The 16,147-nt window shown below is 36.3% G+C and overlaps 1 protein-coding gene across 2 annotated transcripts in view; it reads right to left on the bottom strand.

The window, feature by feature from the left end:
- The window catches only part of HLTF (helicase like transcription factor), a 60,501-nt gene that overhangs the window by 38,926 nt on the left and 5,428 nt on the right, over positions 1-16,147 (bottom strand). For both annotated transcript variants that reach the window (XM_079921261.1, XM_079921262.1), the window contains exons 3-7: positions 5,031-5,197; positions 3,671-3,804; positions 3,017-3,114; positions 1,313-1,387; positions 963-1,154 (exon numbers count right to left, since the gene is read on the bottom strand). In XM_079921261.1, coding sequence (XP_079777387.1) covers positions 963-1,154; positions 1,313-1,387; positions 3,017-3,114; positions 3,671-3,804; positions 5,031-5,197 — 666 coding nt within the window. The remainder of the gene's footprint in view (positions 1-962; positions 1,155-1,312; positions 1,388-3,016; positions 3,115-3,670; positions 3,805-5,030; positions 5,198-16,147) is intronic.

The raw sequence follows: 16,147 nt of genomic DNA, 5'->3' as shown, positions 1-16,147 counted from the left end.
TAAGTTCCACACTATAGGAACTTTCCTGGCAGTCCAGGGGTTACGACTCTGTGTTCCCAATGCAGGGAGCACTGGTTTGATCCCCAGTCGGGGAGCTAAGATCCCGCATGGTGCAGCCAAAAAACAAAAAAGTTCCACATTATAATTATTAACCTTTAATAAACTAATATTTGCTTAATCTTCTTGTAGCAAAGAAAATCTAGTTATCTTAAAAAGTCTTTTAAAATACTCCCTTTCAAATACATATCTGCATGAGGACTAATTTTCTTTGTATTCTTCAACAAAAACAACGTATCACACAGAATGAATGAAAGAACAGATATGAGAATTCAGCTGTCAATTATTAGGCCAAACATTAAAGAGACTTGCAAAAATGTAAAACAGTGCCAGTCTTCTCATCAAAATTGCTTTTGTCTTGGAGTACATTTCATTGAAAAATATGCTATTTCTGTTAACACATAATGAGTTTTTTAACTGTTATTTTTAAAATAATAAAAAATTTTAATATCTAGTACCATAAATATTAATAGATATAGGAATAGAGATAACCCACAAAGACAGACACTCTTTGGGATCCTCAATAATTTTTAAGAACATAAAGAGCTGCTGAGACCAAAAAGTATAAAAACTGCTGGTGTAAGGAATCATATCTTTTCTCTAAGAAAACCCATGAAAGATAAGCTACCCTGAATTTCAAAAGAAAATTGAAAAACACATGTTTATATCATTACTGCCAATTATTTTAATTGTACCTTAGGCAAACAAGCCAAAAGAAAAAAAAAAAAAAAGCTCAGCATTATTTGAAGTGAAAACCACAGAAAAAATTATGTTCTATACTCACAGTGATATCGAGTCCCAAACTGGCACCAACATATTCCCATCTCTATCTACTTCAAAATTACTTCATATAAAATCTTAGTTACAAAATAAAACATTATTAACTCAAGGAAAAATATAATTACCAAACCCATATCATCAGCTAAAATTCCTCCATGAACATTTTCTGGTCGGTCCTTTTCAGAAAAATTTGTTATTGTGTTATAGTACAAGTCATTTCGCTGTTCCCAGAATGGTGGAAGTTCTTTACTGTTTTCCCGTGAAACCATCCAAGCTAGAGCTTGTTTTTGATGTGGAAGCAACGGTGTTTCAACAGCCTATAAATAAAAGAAACGTCATAAATAGAAATACAATAAGCCCTTTCTTTTACCCCATGCAGAATCTAGAAAAGTTGATCTTGTGATGAAAAATGTATAGATTAATACCGTATTTTTAAATTCCAAATACTTTTAAATAGAAAATACTGGCTCAGTACCTCAGCTGGTTCCATTTCCTGAGTTTTATCATCTTCCTTTAAATCTTCAAACAATTTGTCGAACTCTGTCTTAAGCTACAACAAACAGCAATAAGAAACATTATGAAACAAACCAATTCAAACAATAATTGCACTTAATTCAGAGATTTCAAGTCATTTAATTAACTAAAAGAGTCGAATACCAAAAGGTACATAAAATAAATTAATTCTTTGAGATACTACGCTGCTCAATAATGGCAGAATAAATAGATCCTTTAGGTAACTGTTACAGTCGAAAGAATACAGGATAGAGTTTTAAGTCCTGGGTTTCAGTCACAACTCTGTCACAAAAAAACCTTTATATAACTTTGGGCAAGACACTTAATCTATATGGCCCTGTATCTTATTACCACAAAAGAAACGGGATGAACTAGATTTAGAGTGTCTCTAAGGTTCCTTCTGCCATTGAAATTCTGTGATTCTATTAACTATATTCAAACCATTTTGGCAGATCCTACCAAGTATATTTGACTTTTTCGGACATTTCATTGATTATTACTGCAATCAGAAATTTGCTATGTGCTACAAAATATTAGGATAATTTCAATCTTATGCTAATCTTTAGTTGGTTCTTTAAACTGATCTAGTCCAATCGTACAGTAACATATATATATTATAATTACTTTTGTAAATTAGCAAATAAATACATAGCAACAGCCCAGAAGAAATCAGGCCAAATCTAAAAAGTGAGGAGAGGTAATCTGGGGTTTACCCACCAGACACAAGCTCAAGAGCTTCCCTGGTGGCGCAGTTGTTAAGAATCTGCCTGCCAATGCAGGAGACATGGGTTCAAGCCCTGGTCCGGGAGGATACCACATGCCACGGAGCAGCTGGGCCTTTGCGCCACAGATACTAAGACTGCTCTAGAGCCCGCGAACCACGACTACTGAGCCCATGCTCCACAACAAAGGGAAGCCACTGCAATGAGAAGCCTGCGCATCGCATGGAAGAGTAGCCCCTGCCTGCCTCAACTAGAGCAAGCCTGCGTGCAACAATGAAGACCCAACGCAGCCAAAAATAAAATAAATTAATTAAAAAAAAAAAAAGAATGACAGACACAGGCTCAAGCCCTTCTAACAATGAGCAGGGAAAGTACAGTAACTACAATTAGAATATAAAAAGACTAATAACACTGATGAGTAGAGACAAAAAAAATTTTGATGTAATTGGTAGATTGATCTGCATTAATTTACTTTATAACCTTTTTTCCCCAAACTAACCCAGCATAACAGTATCCTGGATCACAAAGCAGACAAAGTTAGAAATAGACTAAGGCCAGAGATTCAGAACTAGTTTTTTTAGCACTGCATTTGCAACCTTCCTGAAAGGAGTTAAGTTTCAAGCTTCAACTTTTTAAAAATTATGGCTATTTTAAAAATTTCAAATAATACAAAAACATCAAAACAGAGTAAAACATCACAGGTGTATACAGCAATGTGTGTGTTTCAATGTATATATGAATGCATGTATGTGGACATATTCCTTATCACTGCTTTCTTTCTACATAAATATTTGCAATATATTTTATTTATTCTACATGTTCCATAACAATATAAATATCACTAATACTAACAGATGCATATTTATCTTATATTTTTAAACATCAACCTTCAGCATTTAAATTTCACTCTTCACTTTTAGTTACGAAATAAAAGAGAAGTGCACCTGTTCAGTTGTAATCTGTACTGCAGCATGAATTGGCATACTATAGCTTGGTCCCGCTCTTCCAGAGCCCCAACCACTTTCCAAACTGAATCCTAAAGCTGTAATTTACAAAATGAAAAGAATAAAATCACCAAATGAAATAAATTATCTTTTAGTAAATAGCTTTTAAAGCTTGTCTAATAAGCTGAATTAAAAATTCCCTTAATATGTGTTTTAAAAATTTTAAAACTAAATCTGCTAGGTTATTCAAAAAATACATTAGAAGAATTCCACATTATTTAAACAAACTTTTGAAAAACAAATAATACTTTTTCATTCTCTATTAGGAGATTCTTATTGTCTGTAACTTATTAAAGAGAATGTTTAAAATCAGAGATTTCCAGATATTATCACTGGGGGAAGTTAGGGGAGGGACCTCCTTGCACATTTTTCTGTGTATGTGTGCAACCTCCTATGAATCTATAGTTATTTCAAAATAAAGAGAAAAAAAATTCAAGGATTTCCTTAAAAAGATTCCTAACAAAAGAACTTGGAGCCTTCAGCACTAATTAATTTAGCCACCCAAATTCAAGGTATTACTTAAGAGAATAAATGTTTTACAATTCCAGCATCTTAACAATATCACAATAATAGTAGGTTAAACCCTGAACTTACTTTTTGGTGCAGGACCCAATTTAAATCCATGTTTCTTCAACTGATCTAAAACTGCTTTTCTATTTTCTTCTTTTCCCCAAAAAGTCATATGCAAAGGCATGGTAAAAGCATTGTTTGCACCAAAAGGAACTACCCTATTATAATTAAGAAAGAAAAAAAAAAGAGAAATTAGAAGTGTTATTTTTTTACCTTTAAGTCTCATTAAAAATCTTGTTAAATAACTGCCACATTCAAATTCTGCATGCAAGCACAACAGAAAGGAACTAACTGAGCAGACTAGGAAGAAAACGGACACGGACTAGGACCAACAATAACGAGAAGAAAAGGCAGTTTTTAGGACCAGAATGCCAGAAGAAACTCAGGTGAGGTAAAAGTGTTTAAATGCGTAGTTAGCCTATTACCAAGATCATAAGATAGGTAAAATAGCAAGTTTAATTCAGAAGGCAGAGCTTCCACTAACAGAACCACTGAGTGCAGCAACCCATTCTGGGAGCATGGGGAAGGATTTCCAAGAACTATTTCTGATCCAGGATTCACTGAAAGTTTACTCTCAATATCTGAAAAACTTGATGAACTGAGGAAGGAGAAAACAAGTAAACAAGTGAGAAGACACTGCTAAATATTTATCTTCCAAACTCACCTTTTAATATCCTAAATATATCTAATATACTAATATACTAAAATTGAGGTCACAGACACAAACGCATAAAAGAGAAAATGTAACCAAAGAGACTGGGAGATTTAAAAAAGGAACAGGTGGTAGAACTAAGAAGGTATATGCCTAGATAATGCAACAGCTGCTACTTATCTCCAATCAAATGACGTCATGTGGAAATAAGTATCCTGCATTACCAGATCTTCCATTTATCAAGAGAAATATTTATAAATAATTTTGTATAATTAGGGAAAAATTAATATGCATAAAATGTAGAATGTCCAGATATTCGAATATCGGAAATAACTGAAAAAAAAATTAAACACTGTGTAGGCAAAACCAAACTCATGTACATCTGATCACAGGCTATCAGCTTACAACCTGATTTAAACAAACACTTCCAAACTTCTCAAATCAATGCACTAAAAGGCTTTTTAAAAAGCTTTTTTCTTAAAAGATGGTGTGGACTTTCTAATATTTGAACCAAAGTCTATTTTTCTCCATGGTAATAATTTACCAGGAAAGTGAGGGAACAGCTATTTGATGGCTAGGGTAGTGCAGGCAGATGAAAGAAGAATTAAAACATTTATTGAATGCATACTAAAGGTATAGCAACAAAAGTTGTCAGGGCAACTTTACATACCCTTACATTCAAAGATCACTACAACTCACAATTATTAAAACTGAACTCCAAAAGTGCATTACCCTTCAACTTGAGCCAATTTGTTGTCCATGATATAGGCCAAGGCAGCTGCAAGATCTTTCTTTATATGGCCGACCTGATTTCCATTCACATTGTTTACTTTAATTGCATTCTTATCATAAGGGTTATCGGGTTCTCGTTGCAATGCAACCATTTCATTATTATTAACCTAATAAAGATAATAAACAGATATTATTATAAATAATAAACATATAATGATACCTTTCTTCATCATACTTTATCTGGGATTTCCATTCATTTTTTAATGCTTACTGAATAACACATGTAAGAAATGCACATTTTCTTGGACTCATATTTCTATAGAAATATTAACATATTTTATAATAATTCTTTTACAATATTTTCCTAATTTATATTCATTGGAAGTTAACAAATCCTTGATATACAAAAAATACAATCAAAACTAACAGATGCACATTATCTAAAATTATTCAACATTATAACTTCGAAAACAGGTAATCTCTTGAGTGCCTACTATGGGCCACACATTGTTCTAAGTACATTACAAAGACTGACTTTTAAAACTGTCACAACCCTTTTGGTAGGTGTTATCATTATCTCCATTTTACAGATGAAGACACTAAAGCACAGAAAAGTTAAGTAACTTGCCCAAGGTCATAAAATTAATAAGTAGCAGAGCTAGATCTGAATCCAGGCAGGCCGGCTCCTAAGCCTAAATTCTCCAGAATCTCAAAGGGTTAAAAGGCATTAATTATAAGAGAGAATGGAACTGGAACAAGAAAATACATCCAGCCTTCAACTCATGCCATTATCTGATTCCACTTAATTAAAAATTGCCTGAGGGTGGGCTTCCCTGGTGGCGCAGTGGTTGAGAGTCCACCTGCCGATGCAGGGGACGCGGGTTCGTGCCCTGGTCCGGGAAGATCCCACATGCCGCGGAGCGGCTGGGCCCGTGAGCCATGGCCGCTGAGCCTGCGCGTCCGGAGCCTGTGCTCCGCAACGGGAGAGGCCACAACAGTGAGAGGCCCGCGTACCGCAAAAAAAAAAAAAAAAAAAAAAAAAATTGCCTGAGGGTGACATAATTGAAAATGGAAGAGTAAGGACTTCCAAAAATTCTCTCTTCCATAATAAAAGCAATGAAAAAACTGGCAAAAACTGTTTGAATCAACTTTTTCAGAACTCTGGAAACTAACCAAAGGGTTGTAGAAACCTGGGGAGTCTTAATTCAAGAAAACAGCTGAATATCAGTGCCCTAGTCTCATCTCCAGCTCTCAGTTACACGATAGTCTTTAAAAATAACAACCTGCTGCACTTCTTAGTACAGCCTAGCAGTTACCAGAGTGAGCACACTGGAGCAGAATTTCAAAGATTTATTCCTATAGAATTGTCATTATTTGACCTGTATGGTGGTTCCCTAGAAGACCCCCACTTGCAAAGCTGTTTCTATTTGACCTCTGAGCTTACTCAGTGCATAAAACGTTCTCCCTTGGGTGGGTGTTTGTCAAAAACAATTTTACAGGCAGTGGGTAACAGCTAGGGCAAACAAAACAATAACCAAAGGGCTTAAGAGAAAAAAGCGGAGAATAAGATGTTCAAAGCTCCAACATATTCCTGGAAATCTAGAAGGCCAAATGCAAGCACAGGGCTGTATGCATACTCAGGGCTGTGAATATGTTCAGGAAAGACCTGAGAAGGTCTTAAGCTCTCACCTCTGGCTAAACTTGAAGCTCTGAACAGGCAGGAAATAAAGGCTAAGGCAGAGCTGTCAACTGCCAAGCTGAGGGTTGAAGGAGTGCCCCAAATGCACACAGATCCTCTCAGTAAAGACTGGGAAATTTACCGGTTCTAGTTCAGTCATTACCTGACCACTGAGCTAACCAAATACAGATATCAGTGGCCAGACACAACAAAGACTTTCACAGGGTTAATTTAGCAAAAGTTACTAAACAAACAACAATAACCAAAATCAGCAACAACCAATCCAGGGGAGAAGGAAGAATCTGATTTCTAGAGCTGCCAAATTTTTTTTTTTAAGCTCACATTCATCATCACATATAGGTATTTTTAGTTGAACTATAGTTGATTTATACTATTGTTAGTTTCAGGTGTACAGCACAGTGATTCAGTTATACATGTATATAAGTACATACACATATACATATATACACATATAATTTATAGATATATATAAAATCTATTCTTTTTCAGATTCTTTTCACTTATAGGCTATTACAGAATATTGCATATAGTTTCCTGTTCTATACAGTAGGTCCTTCTTGGTTATATAGTAGTGTGTATATTTTATCCCAAACTCCTAATTTATCCATCCCCCCATTCTCCCTTTGGTAACCATAAGTTTGTTTTCTATGTCTGTGGATCTATTTCTGTTTTATAAATAAGTTCATTTGTATTAATTTTTTTAGGGTCCACATATAAGTGATATCATACGATATTTATCTTTGTCTGGCTTACTTCACTTATTATGATAATCTTTAGGTCCATCCATGTTGCTGCAAAGGGCATTATCTCATTCTCTTCTATGGCTGAGTAATATTCCATTGTATAGATATACCACATCTTTATCCATCCATCTGTTGATGGACACTTAGGTTGCGTCCATGTCTTGGCTACTGTAAATAGTGCTGCAATGAACATTGGTGTGCATAGATCTTTTTGAATTACAGTTTTCTCTGGATATATGCCCAGGAGTGGGATTACAGGATCATATGATTTAGAGTTGCTATATTATTTAAAACGTCTACTTTTCAACAACAACAAGAGAGACATGCAAAGAAACAAGAAAGTAGAGCTCACACAAAGGAAAACAGCTATCAATCATCTACCCATAAGGAAGCACAGATGCTTGACCTACTAGAAAAAAACTTAAGTTTTAATTTTAAATATGTTCAAAGATCTAAAGCAAACCATGTCTGCAGAACTAAAGGAAAGCATGAGAAGTATGTCTTGCCAAATAGAAATTCTGGAGTCAAAATGTACGTAGTTAACTAAAGTCTAAGATTCACTAGAGAGGCTCAAACATCAGATATGAGCAGGCAGAAGAAAGAATCAATGAAGTTGTTGGCAGGTCAACTGAGACTATAACGTCTGAGGAACAGTTATAGTTTGAGGAACAGAAAGAAAAAAGAATGATGAAAGATGAACAGATCCTGTGGGATAACAGCAAGCATACCAACACACACATGATGAGAGTCTCAGAAGGAGAGGAGAAAAAGAGGTAGAGAGAATATTTGAAGAAATAATAGCTAAAAACTTCCCAAATTTGATGAAAAAACATTAATCTACGTATTTAAGAAGCTCAACAGGGCTTCCCTGGTGGCACAGTGGTTGAGAGTCCACCTGCTGATGTAGAGGACATGAGTTCGTGCCCCGGTCTGGGAGGATCCCACGTGCCATGGAGTGGCTGGGCCCGTGAGCCATGGCCGCTGGGCCTGCACATCCGGAGGTTGTGCTCCGCAACGGGAGAGGCCACAACAGTGAGAGGCCTGCGTACCGCAAAAAAAAAAAAAAAAAAAAAAAGCAGCTCAACAAACTCCAAGTAAAAAAAACTCAAAGACATTCAAACCCAGACACATCAAAATCAAACTGTGGAAAGAACACTGAAAGCAACTGAGAGAAACAACTCATTACATACAGGGGATCCTCAATAAGATTAACATCTGATTTTTCACCAGAAACCATGGAGACCAGAATACAGTGGGATAACTTCTCAAAGTGCTAAAAGAAAAAAATTCGACCAAGAATTCTATATCTGACAAAACTATCCTTCAAAAATAAAGAAGAAATTAAGAAGCTCCCAGATAAACAAAAACTGACAGAATCCATCACTAGCTGACCTACCCTACAAGAAATATTAAAAGAAGACCTTCAGGCTGAAATCAAAGGCACTAGACAGTAACTTGAATCTACATGAAGAAATAAAAAGCACAGGTAAAGGTAATTTACACAGGTAAATATAAAAGACAGTATAAAATTTTTTAGTTGTAACTTTTCCCTCCTATCTGATTTAAAAGGACATAATCATTATAAACCTGAATTGATGAACATATGATGTATATAGAGAATTAATCTGTATGAAAACAGCATAAAGAAGTAGGAAGGAAGACAACAGAACTATCTCAAAGCAAGGTTTTTATAAACAATTGAAATTAAGTTGCCATAGATCCAAACTAGATTCTTATGAATTAAGATGTTAGTAATTCCCAAGGGCAACTACTAAGAAAACAACTCAAAATATATAATAAAGAAACAACCAGGGAACTACTATGGTACACTAGGAAATATTTAACACAAAAGATTTAACACAAAAGAAGGCGGAAATGAAGGCCAGACCCAAGGGCCACATATTCTATGATTCCATTTACATGAAATGTCTAGAGTTAAGTAAATCCATAGAAACAGAACATAAATTGATGGATGCCATGGGCTAAGGGGAGAGAGTAATATGGAGTGATTACTAATGGGTACAGGGTTTTGGGAATGATGAAAATGTTTTGGAATCAGACAGTGCAGATGGTTTTACAACCTTGTGAATATCTAAAAACCACTGAATTGTACACTTACAAATGATAAATTTTATGGTACGTGAATTACCTAAATTTTTTAACTTCCTGAAAAATACACAGGAAACCTGCTTTAAACCTCTCCCAGCATCTGTTTACTGACTCAAGAGACTACAGCCTGACCAACCAGATTATCAGACAAATATTCCTCTCTAATAATTCTCTCTAATAATTCCTCTTTGAAGATATTCTGTGAGGCATAGCTCTGTTCTCTACCAGACCACCTCCCCATTGCCACTGCTTATAGCATGATCTTCGTTAAACCAGATATGCAAATTCCAGAAAATATACAACCAAAAAAAGTAGGGCAAAACGTTGAGACTATAAAAACAAAGAAAACATGATCCAAGCACATGACAAAAAAGGATATATTAGTAAAACAAGATTAAGATGACAACAAAAAGACAGAAATAAGACTAATTATAACAATACTTTTAGAATAGAATGGAAAAGAAATAATCTACTTTATTATAAAATAAAGATTTTGATGGGTCAAGACATAAAAAATGTAAACATAACCAAATTGAAAACATTTTTAAAAAGTTAAAAATTAATAATGCCAATATTATATAACAAATCTTAGGTGATACAGCCAATGTCGTACTTTGAAGAACGTTTAAGAGATTAAAATCTTTTATTATTAACATTAAAATTAAGTGTCGAATCAAGAATGCAAAAATAAAATAAAATAAAATGGACCTAAGGAAAATAGGATAACAGAATGTAAAAGAGAAATCAATGACCAAAGCAAGATGATAGACTGTTGTGCCGGGAGGAACCAAGATGGCAGAGTAGAAGGATGTGCTCTCACTCCCTCTTATGAGAACACCAGAATCACAACTAGCTGCTGGGCAATCATCGACAGGAAGACACTGGAACTCACCAAAAAAAGATACCCCACATCCAAAGACAAAGGAGGAGCCAAAATGAGATTGTAGGAGGGGTGCAATCACAGTAAAGTCAAATCCCGTAACTGCTGGGTGGGTGACTCACAGACTGGAGAACACTTATTCCACAGAAGTCCACCCACTGCAGTGAAGGCACTGAGCCCCCATCAGGCTTCCCAACCTGGGGTCCAGCAATGGGAAGAGGAATTCTCAGAGAATCAGAATTTGAACCATAGTGGGATTTAATTACAGGACTTCGACAGGACAGGGGGAAACAGAGACTCCACTCTTGGAGGGCACAAAGTAGTGTGCACATCGGGACCCAGGGGAAGGAGCAGTGACCCCATAGGAGACTGAACCAGACATACCTGCTAGTGCTGGAGGGTCTCCTGCAGAGGCGGGGGGTGGCTGTGGCTCACCGTGGGGACAAGGACACTGGCAGCAGAAGTTCTGGTTAGTACTCCTTGGCGTGAGCCCTCCGGAGTCCACCATTAGCCCCACCAAAGAGCCCAGGTAGGGTCCAGTGTTGGGTTGCCCCAGGCCAAACAACCAACAGGGAGGGAACCCAGCCCACCCATCAACAGTCAAGTGGATTAAAGTTCTACTGAGCTCTGCCCACCAAAGCAACAGTCAGCTCTACCCACCACCAGTCCCTCTCATCAAGCCCCTTAGATAGCCTCATCCACCAGAGGGCAGACAGCAGAAGCAAGAAGAACTACAATCCTGCAGCCTGTGGAACAAAAACCACATTCACAGAAAGATGAAAAGGCAGAGGGCTATGTACCAGATGAAGGAACAAGATAAAACCCCAGAAAAACAACTAAATGAAGTGGAGATAGGCAACCTTCCAGAAGAGGAATTCAGAATAATGATAGTGAAGATGATCCAGGACCTCGGAAAAAGAATGGAGGCAAAGATCGAAAAGATGCAAGAAATGTTTAACAAAGATATAGAAGAATTAAAGAACAAAAAAACAGAGATGAACAATAAAATAAATGAAAACTACACTAGAAGGAATCAAGAGCAGGATAACTGAGGCAGAAGAATGGATAAGTGACCTGGAAGACAGAATGGTGGAATTCACTGCCACGGAACAGAATAAAGACAAAAGAATGAAAATAAATGAAGACAGCCTAAGAGACCTCTGAGACAACATTAAACGCAACAACATTCGCATTATAGGGGTCCCAGAAGGAGAAGAGAGAGAGAAAGGACCAGAGAAAATATCGGAAGAGATTATAGTCAAAAACTTCCCTAACATGGGAAAGGAAATAGCCACCCAAGTCCAGGAAACACAGCGAGTCACATACAGGATAAACCCAAGGAGAAACACGCTGACACACAGAGTAATTAAATTGGCAAAAATTAAAGACAAAGAAAAATTATTGAAAGCAGTAAGGGAAAAACGACAAATAACATAAAAGAGAACTCCCATAAGGTTAACAGCTGATTTCTCAGCAGAAACTCTACAAGCCAGAAGGAAGTGGCATGATATACTTAAAGTGATAAAAGGGAAGAACCTACAACCAAGATTACTCTACCTGGCAAGGATCTCATTCAGATTCGATGAGGAACCAAAAGCTTTACAGGCAAGCAAAAGCTAAGAGAATTCAGCACCACCAAACCAGCTCTACAACAAACGCTAAAGGAACTTCTCTAAGCGGGAAACACAAGAGAAGAAAAGGACCTATAAAAACAAACCCAAAACAATTAAGAAAATGGTAATAGGAACATACATATTAATAATTACCTCAAATGTGAATGTATTAAATGTTCCAACCAAAAGACATTCAGGCTTGCTGAAAGGATACAAAAACAAGACCCATATATATGCTGTCTACAAGAGACCCACTTCAGACCTAGGGACACATACAGAATGAAAGTGAGGGGATGGAGATGGAAAAAGATATTCCATGCAAATGGAAATCAAAAGAAAGCTGGAGTAGCAATACTTATATCAAATAGACTTTAAAATAAAGAATGTTACAAGAGACAAGGAAGGACACTACATAATGATCAAGGGATCAATCCAAGAAGAAGATATAACAATTATAAATACATATGCAGGCAACATAGGAGCACCTCAATACATAAGGCAACTGCTAACAGCTCTAAAAGAGGAAATCGACAGTAACACAATAATAGTGGGGGACTTCAACACCTCACTTACACCAATGGACAGATCATCCAAAATGAAAATAGATAAGGAAACACAAGCTTTAAATGATACAACAGACCAGATAGATTTAATTGATATTTATAGGACGTTCCATCGAAAAACAGCAGATTACACTTACTTCTCAAGTGCGTATGGAATATTCTCCAGGATAGATCACATCTTGGGTCACAAAGCAAGCCTCAGTAAATTTAAGAAAACTGAAATCATATCAAGCACCTTTTCTGACGAAAACGCTATGAGATTAGAAATCAATTACAGGGGAAAAAAACCGTAAAAAACACAAACACATGGAGGCTAAACAATACATTACTAAATAACCAAGAGATTACTGAAGAAATCAAAGAGGAAATCAAAAAATACATAGAGACAAATGACAGTGAAAACACGAAGATCCAAAAACTATGGGATGGCAGAGCGGCTGGGCCTGTGAGCCATGGCTGCCAGGTCTGCACGTCCAGAGCCTGTGCTCCGCAACAGGAGAGGCCACAACAGTGAGAGGCCCGCGTACCGCAAAAAACAAACAAACAAAACCTATGGGATCAGCAAAAGCAGTTCTGAGAGGGAAATTTATAGCTATACAAGCCTACCTCAAGAAACAAGAAAAATCTCAAATATACAATATAACCTTACACCTAAAGGAACTAGAGAAAGAAGAACAAACAAAACCCAAAGTTAGCAGAAGGAAAGAAATCATAAAGATCAGAGCAGAAGTAAATGAAATAGAAACAAAGAAAACAATAGCAAAGATCAATAAAACTAAAAGCTGGTTCTCTGAGGATAAACACAATTGATAAACCATTAGCCAGACTCATCAAGCAAAAGAGGGAGAGGACTCAAATCAATAAAATTAGAAATGAAAAAGGAGGAGTTACAACAGGCACCACAGAAATACAAACCATCCTAAGAGACTACTACAAGCAACTCTATGCCAATAAATTGGACAACCTGGAAGAAATGGACAAATTCTTAGAAAGGTATAAACTTCCAAGACTGAACCAGGAAGATATAGAAAATATGAACAGACGAATCACAAGTAATGAAATTGAAACTGTCATTAAAAATCTTCCAACAAACAAAAGTCCAGGACCAGATGCCTTCACAGGTGAATTCTATCAAATATTTAAAGAGCAAACACCCATCCTTCTCAAACTCTTCCAAAGAACTGCAGAGGAAGGAACACTCCCAAACTCATTCCATGAGGCCACCATCACCCTGATACCAAAACCAGACAAAGATATTGCAAAAAAAGAAAATTACAGACCAGTATCACTCATGAATATAGATGCAAAAGTCCTCAACAAAATACTACCAAACAAAATCCAACAACACATTAAAAGGATCATACACCATGATAAAGTGGGATTTATCCCAGGGATGCAAGGATTCTTCAATGTAAGGAAATCAATCAATGTGATACACCATATTAACAAATTGAAGAATAAAAACCATATGGTCATCTCAATAGATGCAGAAAAAGCTTCTAAAAAATTCAACACCCATTTATGATAAAAACTCTACAGAAAGTGGGCATAGAGGGAACCTACCTCAACATAATAAAGGCCATATACAACAAACCCACAGCAAACATCCTTCTCAATGGTGAAAAATTGAAAGCATTTCCTCTAAGATCAGGAACAAGACAAGGATGTCCACTCTCACCACTACCATTCAACATAGTTTTGGAAGTCCTAGCCACAGCAATCAGAGAAGAAAAAGAAATAAAAGGAATACAAATTGGAAAAGAAGAAGTAAAACTGTCTCTGTTTGCAGATGTCATGTTACTATACATAGAGAATCCTAAAAATGCCACCAGAAAACTACTAGAGTTAATCAATGAATTTGGTAAAATTGCAGGATACAAGATTAATGCACAGAAATCTCTTGCATTCCTATACACTAATGATGAAAAATCTGAAAGAGAAATTAAGGAAATACTCCCATTTACCAATGCAACAAAAAGAATAAAATAACTAGGCATAAACCTACCTAGGGAGACAAAAGACCTGTATGCAGAAAACTATAAGACAGTGATGAAAGAAATTAAAGATAATACCAACAGATGGAGAGATATACCATGTTCTTGGATTGGAAGAATCAATATTGTGAAAATGACTCTACTACCGAAAGCAATCTACAGATTGAATGCAATCCCTATCAAATTACCAATGGCATTTTTTATGGAACTAGAACAAAAAATCTTAAAATTTGTATGGAGGCACAAAAGACCCCAAATAGCCAAAGCAGTCTTGAGGGAAAAAACCGAGCTGGAGGAATCAGACTCCCTGACTTCAGACTATACTACAAAGCTACAGTAATCAAGACAATATGGTACTGGCACAAAAACAGAACATAGATCAATGGAACAAGATAGAAAGCCCAGAGATAAACCCACGCACCTATGGTCAACTGTCTATGACAAAGGAGGCAAGGATATACAATGAAGAAAAGACAGTCTCTTCAATAAGTGGTGCTGGGAAAACTGCACAGCTACATGTAAAAGAATGAAATTAGAACACTCCCTAACACCATACACAAAAATAAAGTCAAAATGGGTTAGAGACCTAAATGTAAGACTGGACACTATAAAACTCTTAGAGGAACACATAGGAAGAACACTCTTTGACATAAATCACAACAAGATCTTTTTTGATCCACCTCCTAGAGTAATAGAAATAAAAAGAAAAATAAACAAATGGGACCTAATGAAACTTAAAAGCTTTTGCAAAGCAAAGGAAACCATAAACAAGACAAAAAGACAACCCTCAGAATGGGAGAAAATATTTGCAAAGGAATCTACGGACAAAGGTTTAATCTCCAAAATGTATAAACAACTCATGCAGCTCAATATTAAAGAAACAAACAACCCAATCCAAAAATGTGCAGAAGACCTTAATAGACATTTCTCCAAAGAAGACATACACATGGCCAAGAAGCACAGGAAAAGCTGCTCAACATCACTAATTATTAGAGAAATGCAAATCAAAACTTCAATGAGGTATCACTTCACACCAGTTAGAATGGGTTTCATAAGAAAATCTACAAACAAATGCTGGAGAGGGTGTGGAGAAAAGGGAACCCTCTTGCACTGCTGGTGGAAATGTAAATTGATACAGCCACTATGGAGAACAGTATGGAGGTTCCTTAAAAAGTAAAAATAGAATTACCATATGATCCAGCAATCCCACTACTGGGCATATACCCAGAGAAAACCATAATTCAGAAAGACACATGCACCCCAATGTTCATTGCAGCACTATTTACAATAGCCAGGTCATGGAAGCAACCTAAATGCCCAATGACAGACGAATGGATAAAGAAGATGTGGTACATATATACAATGGAATATTACTCAGCCATAAAAAGGAAAAAAACTGAGTCATTTTTTGAGATGTGGATGGATCTAGAGACTGTCATACAGAGTGAAGTAAGTCAGAATGAGAAAAACAAATATTGTATATTAACACATGTATGTGGAACCTAGAAAAATGGTA

This window comes from Stenella coeruleoalba (assembly GCF_951394435.1).
Source record: "Stenella coeruleoalba genome assembly, chromosome: 5".
In the NCBI taxonomy this organism is placed as follows: Eukaryota; Metazoa; Chordata; class Mammalia; order Artiodactyla; family Delphinidae; genus Stenella; species Stenella coeruleoalba.
The sequence above is the reverse complement of the archived record's forward strand: the minus strand, read 5'-3'. Positions and strand labels throughout refer to the sequence as shown.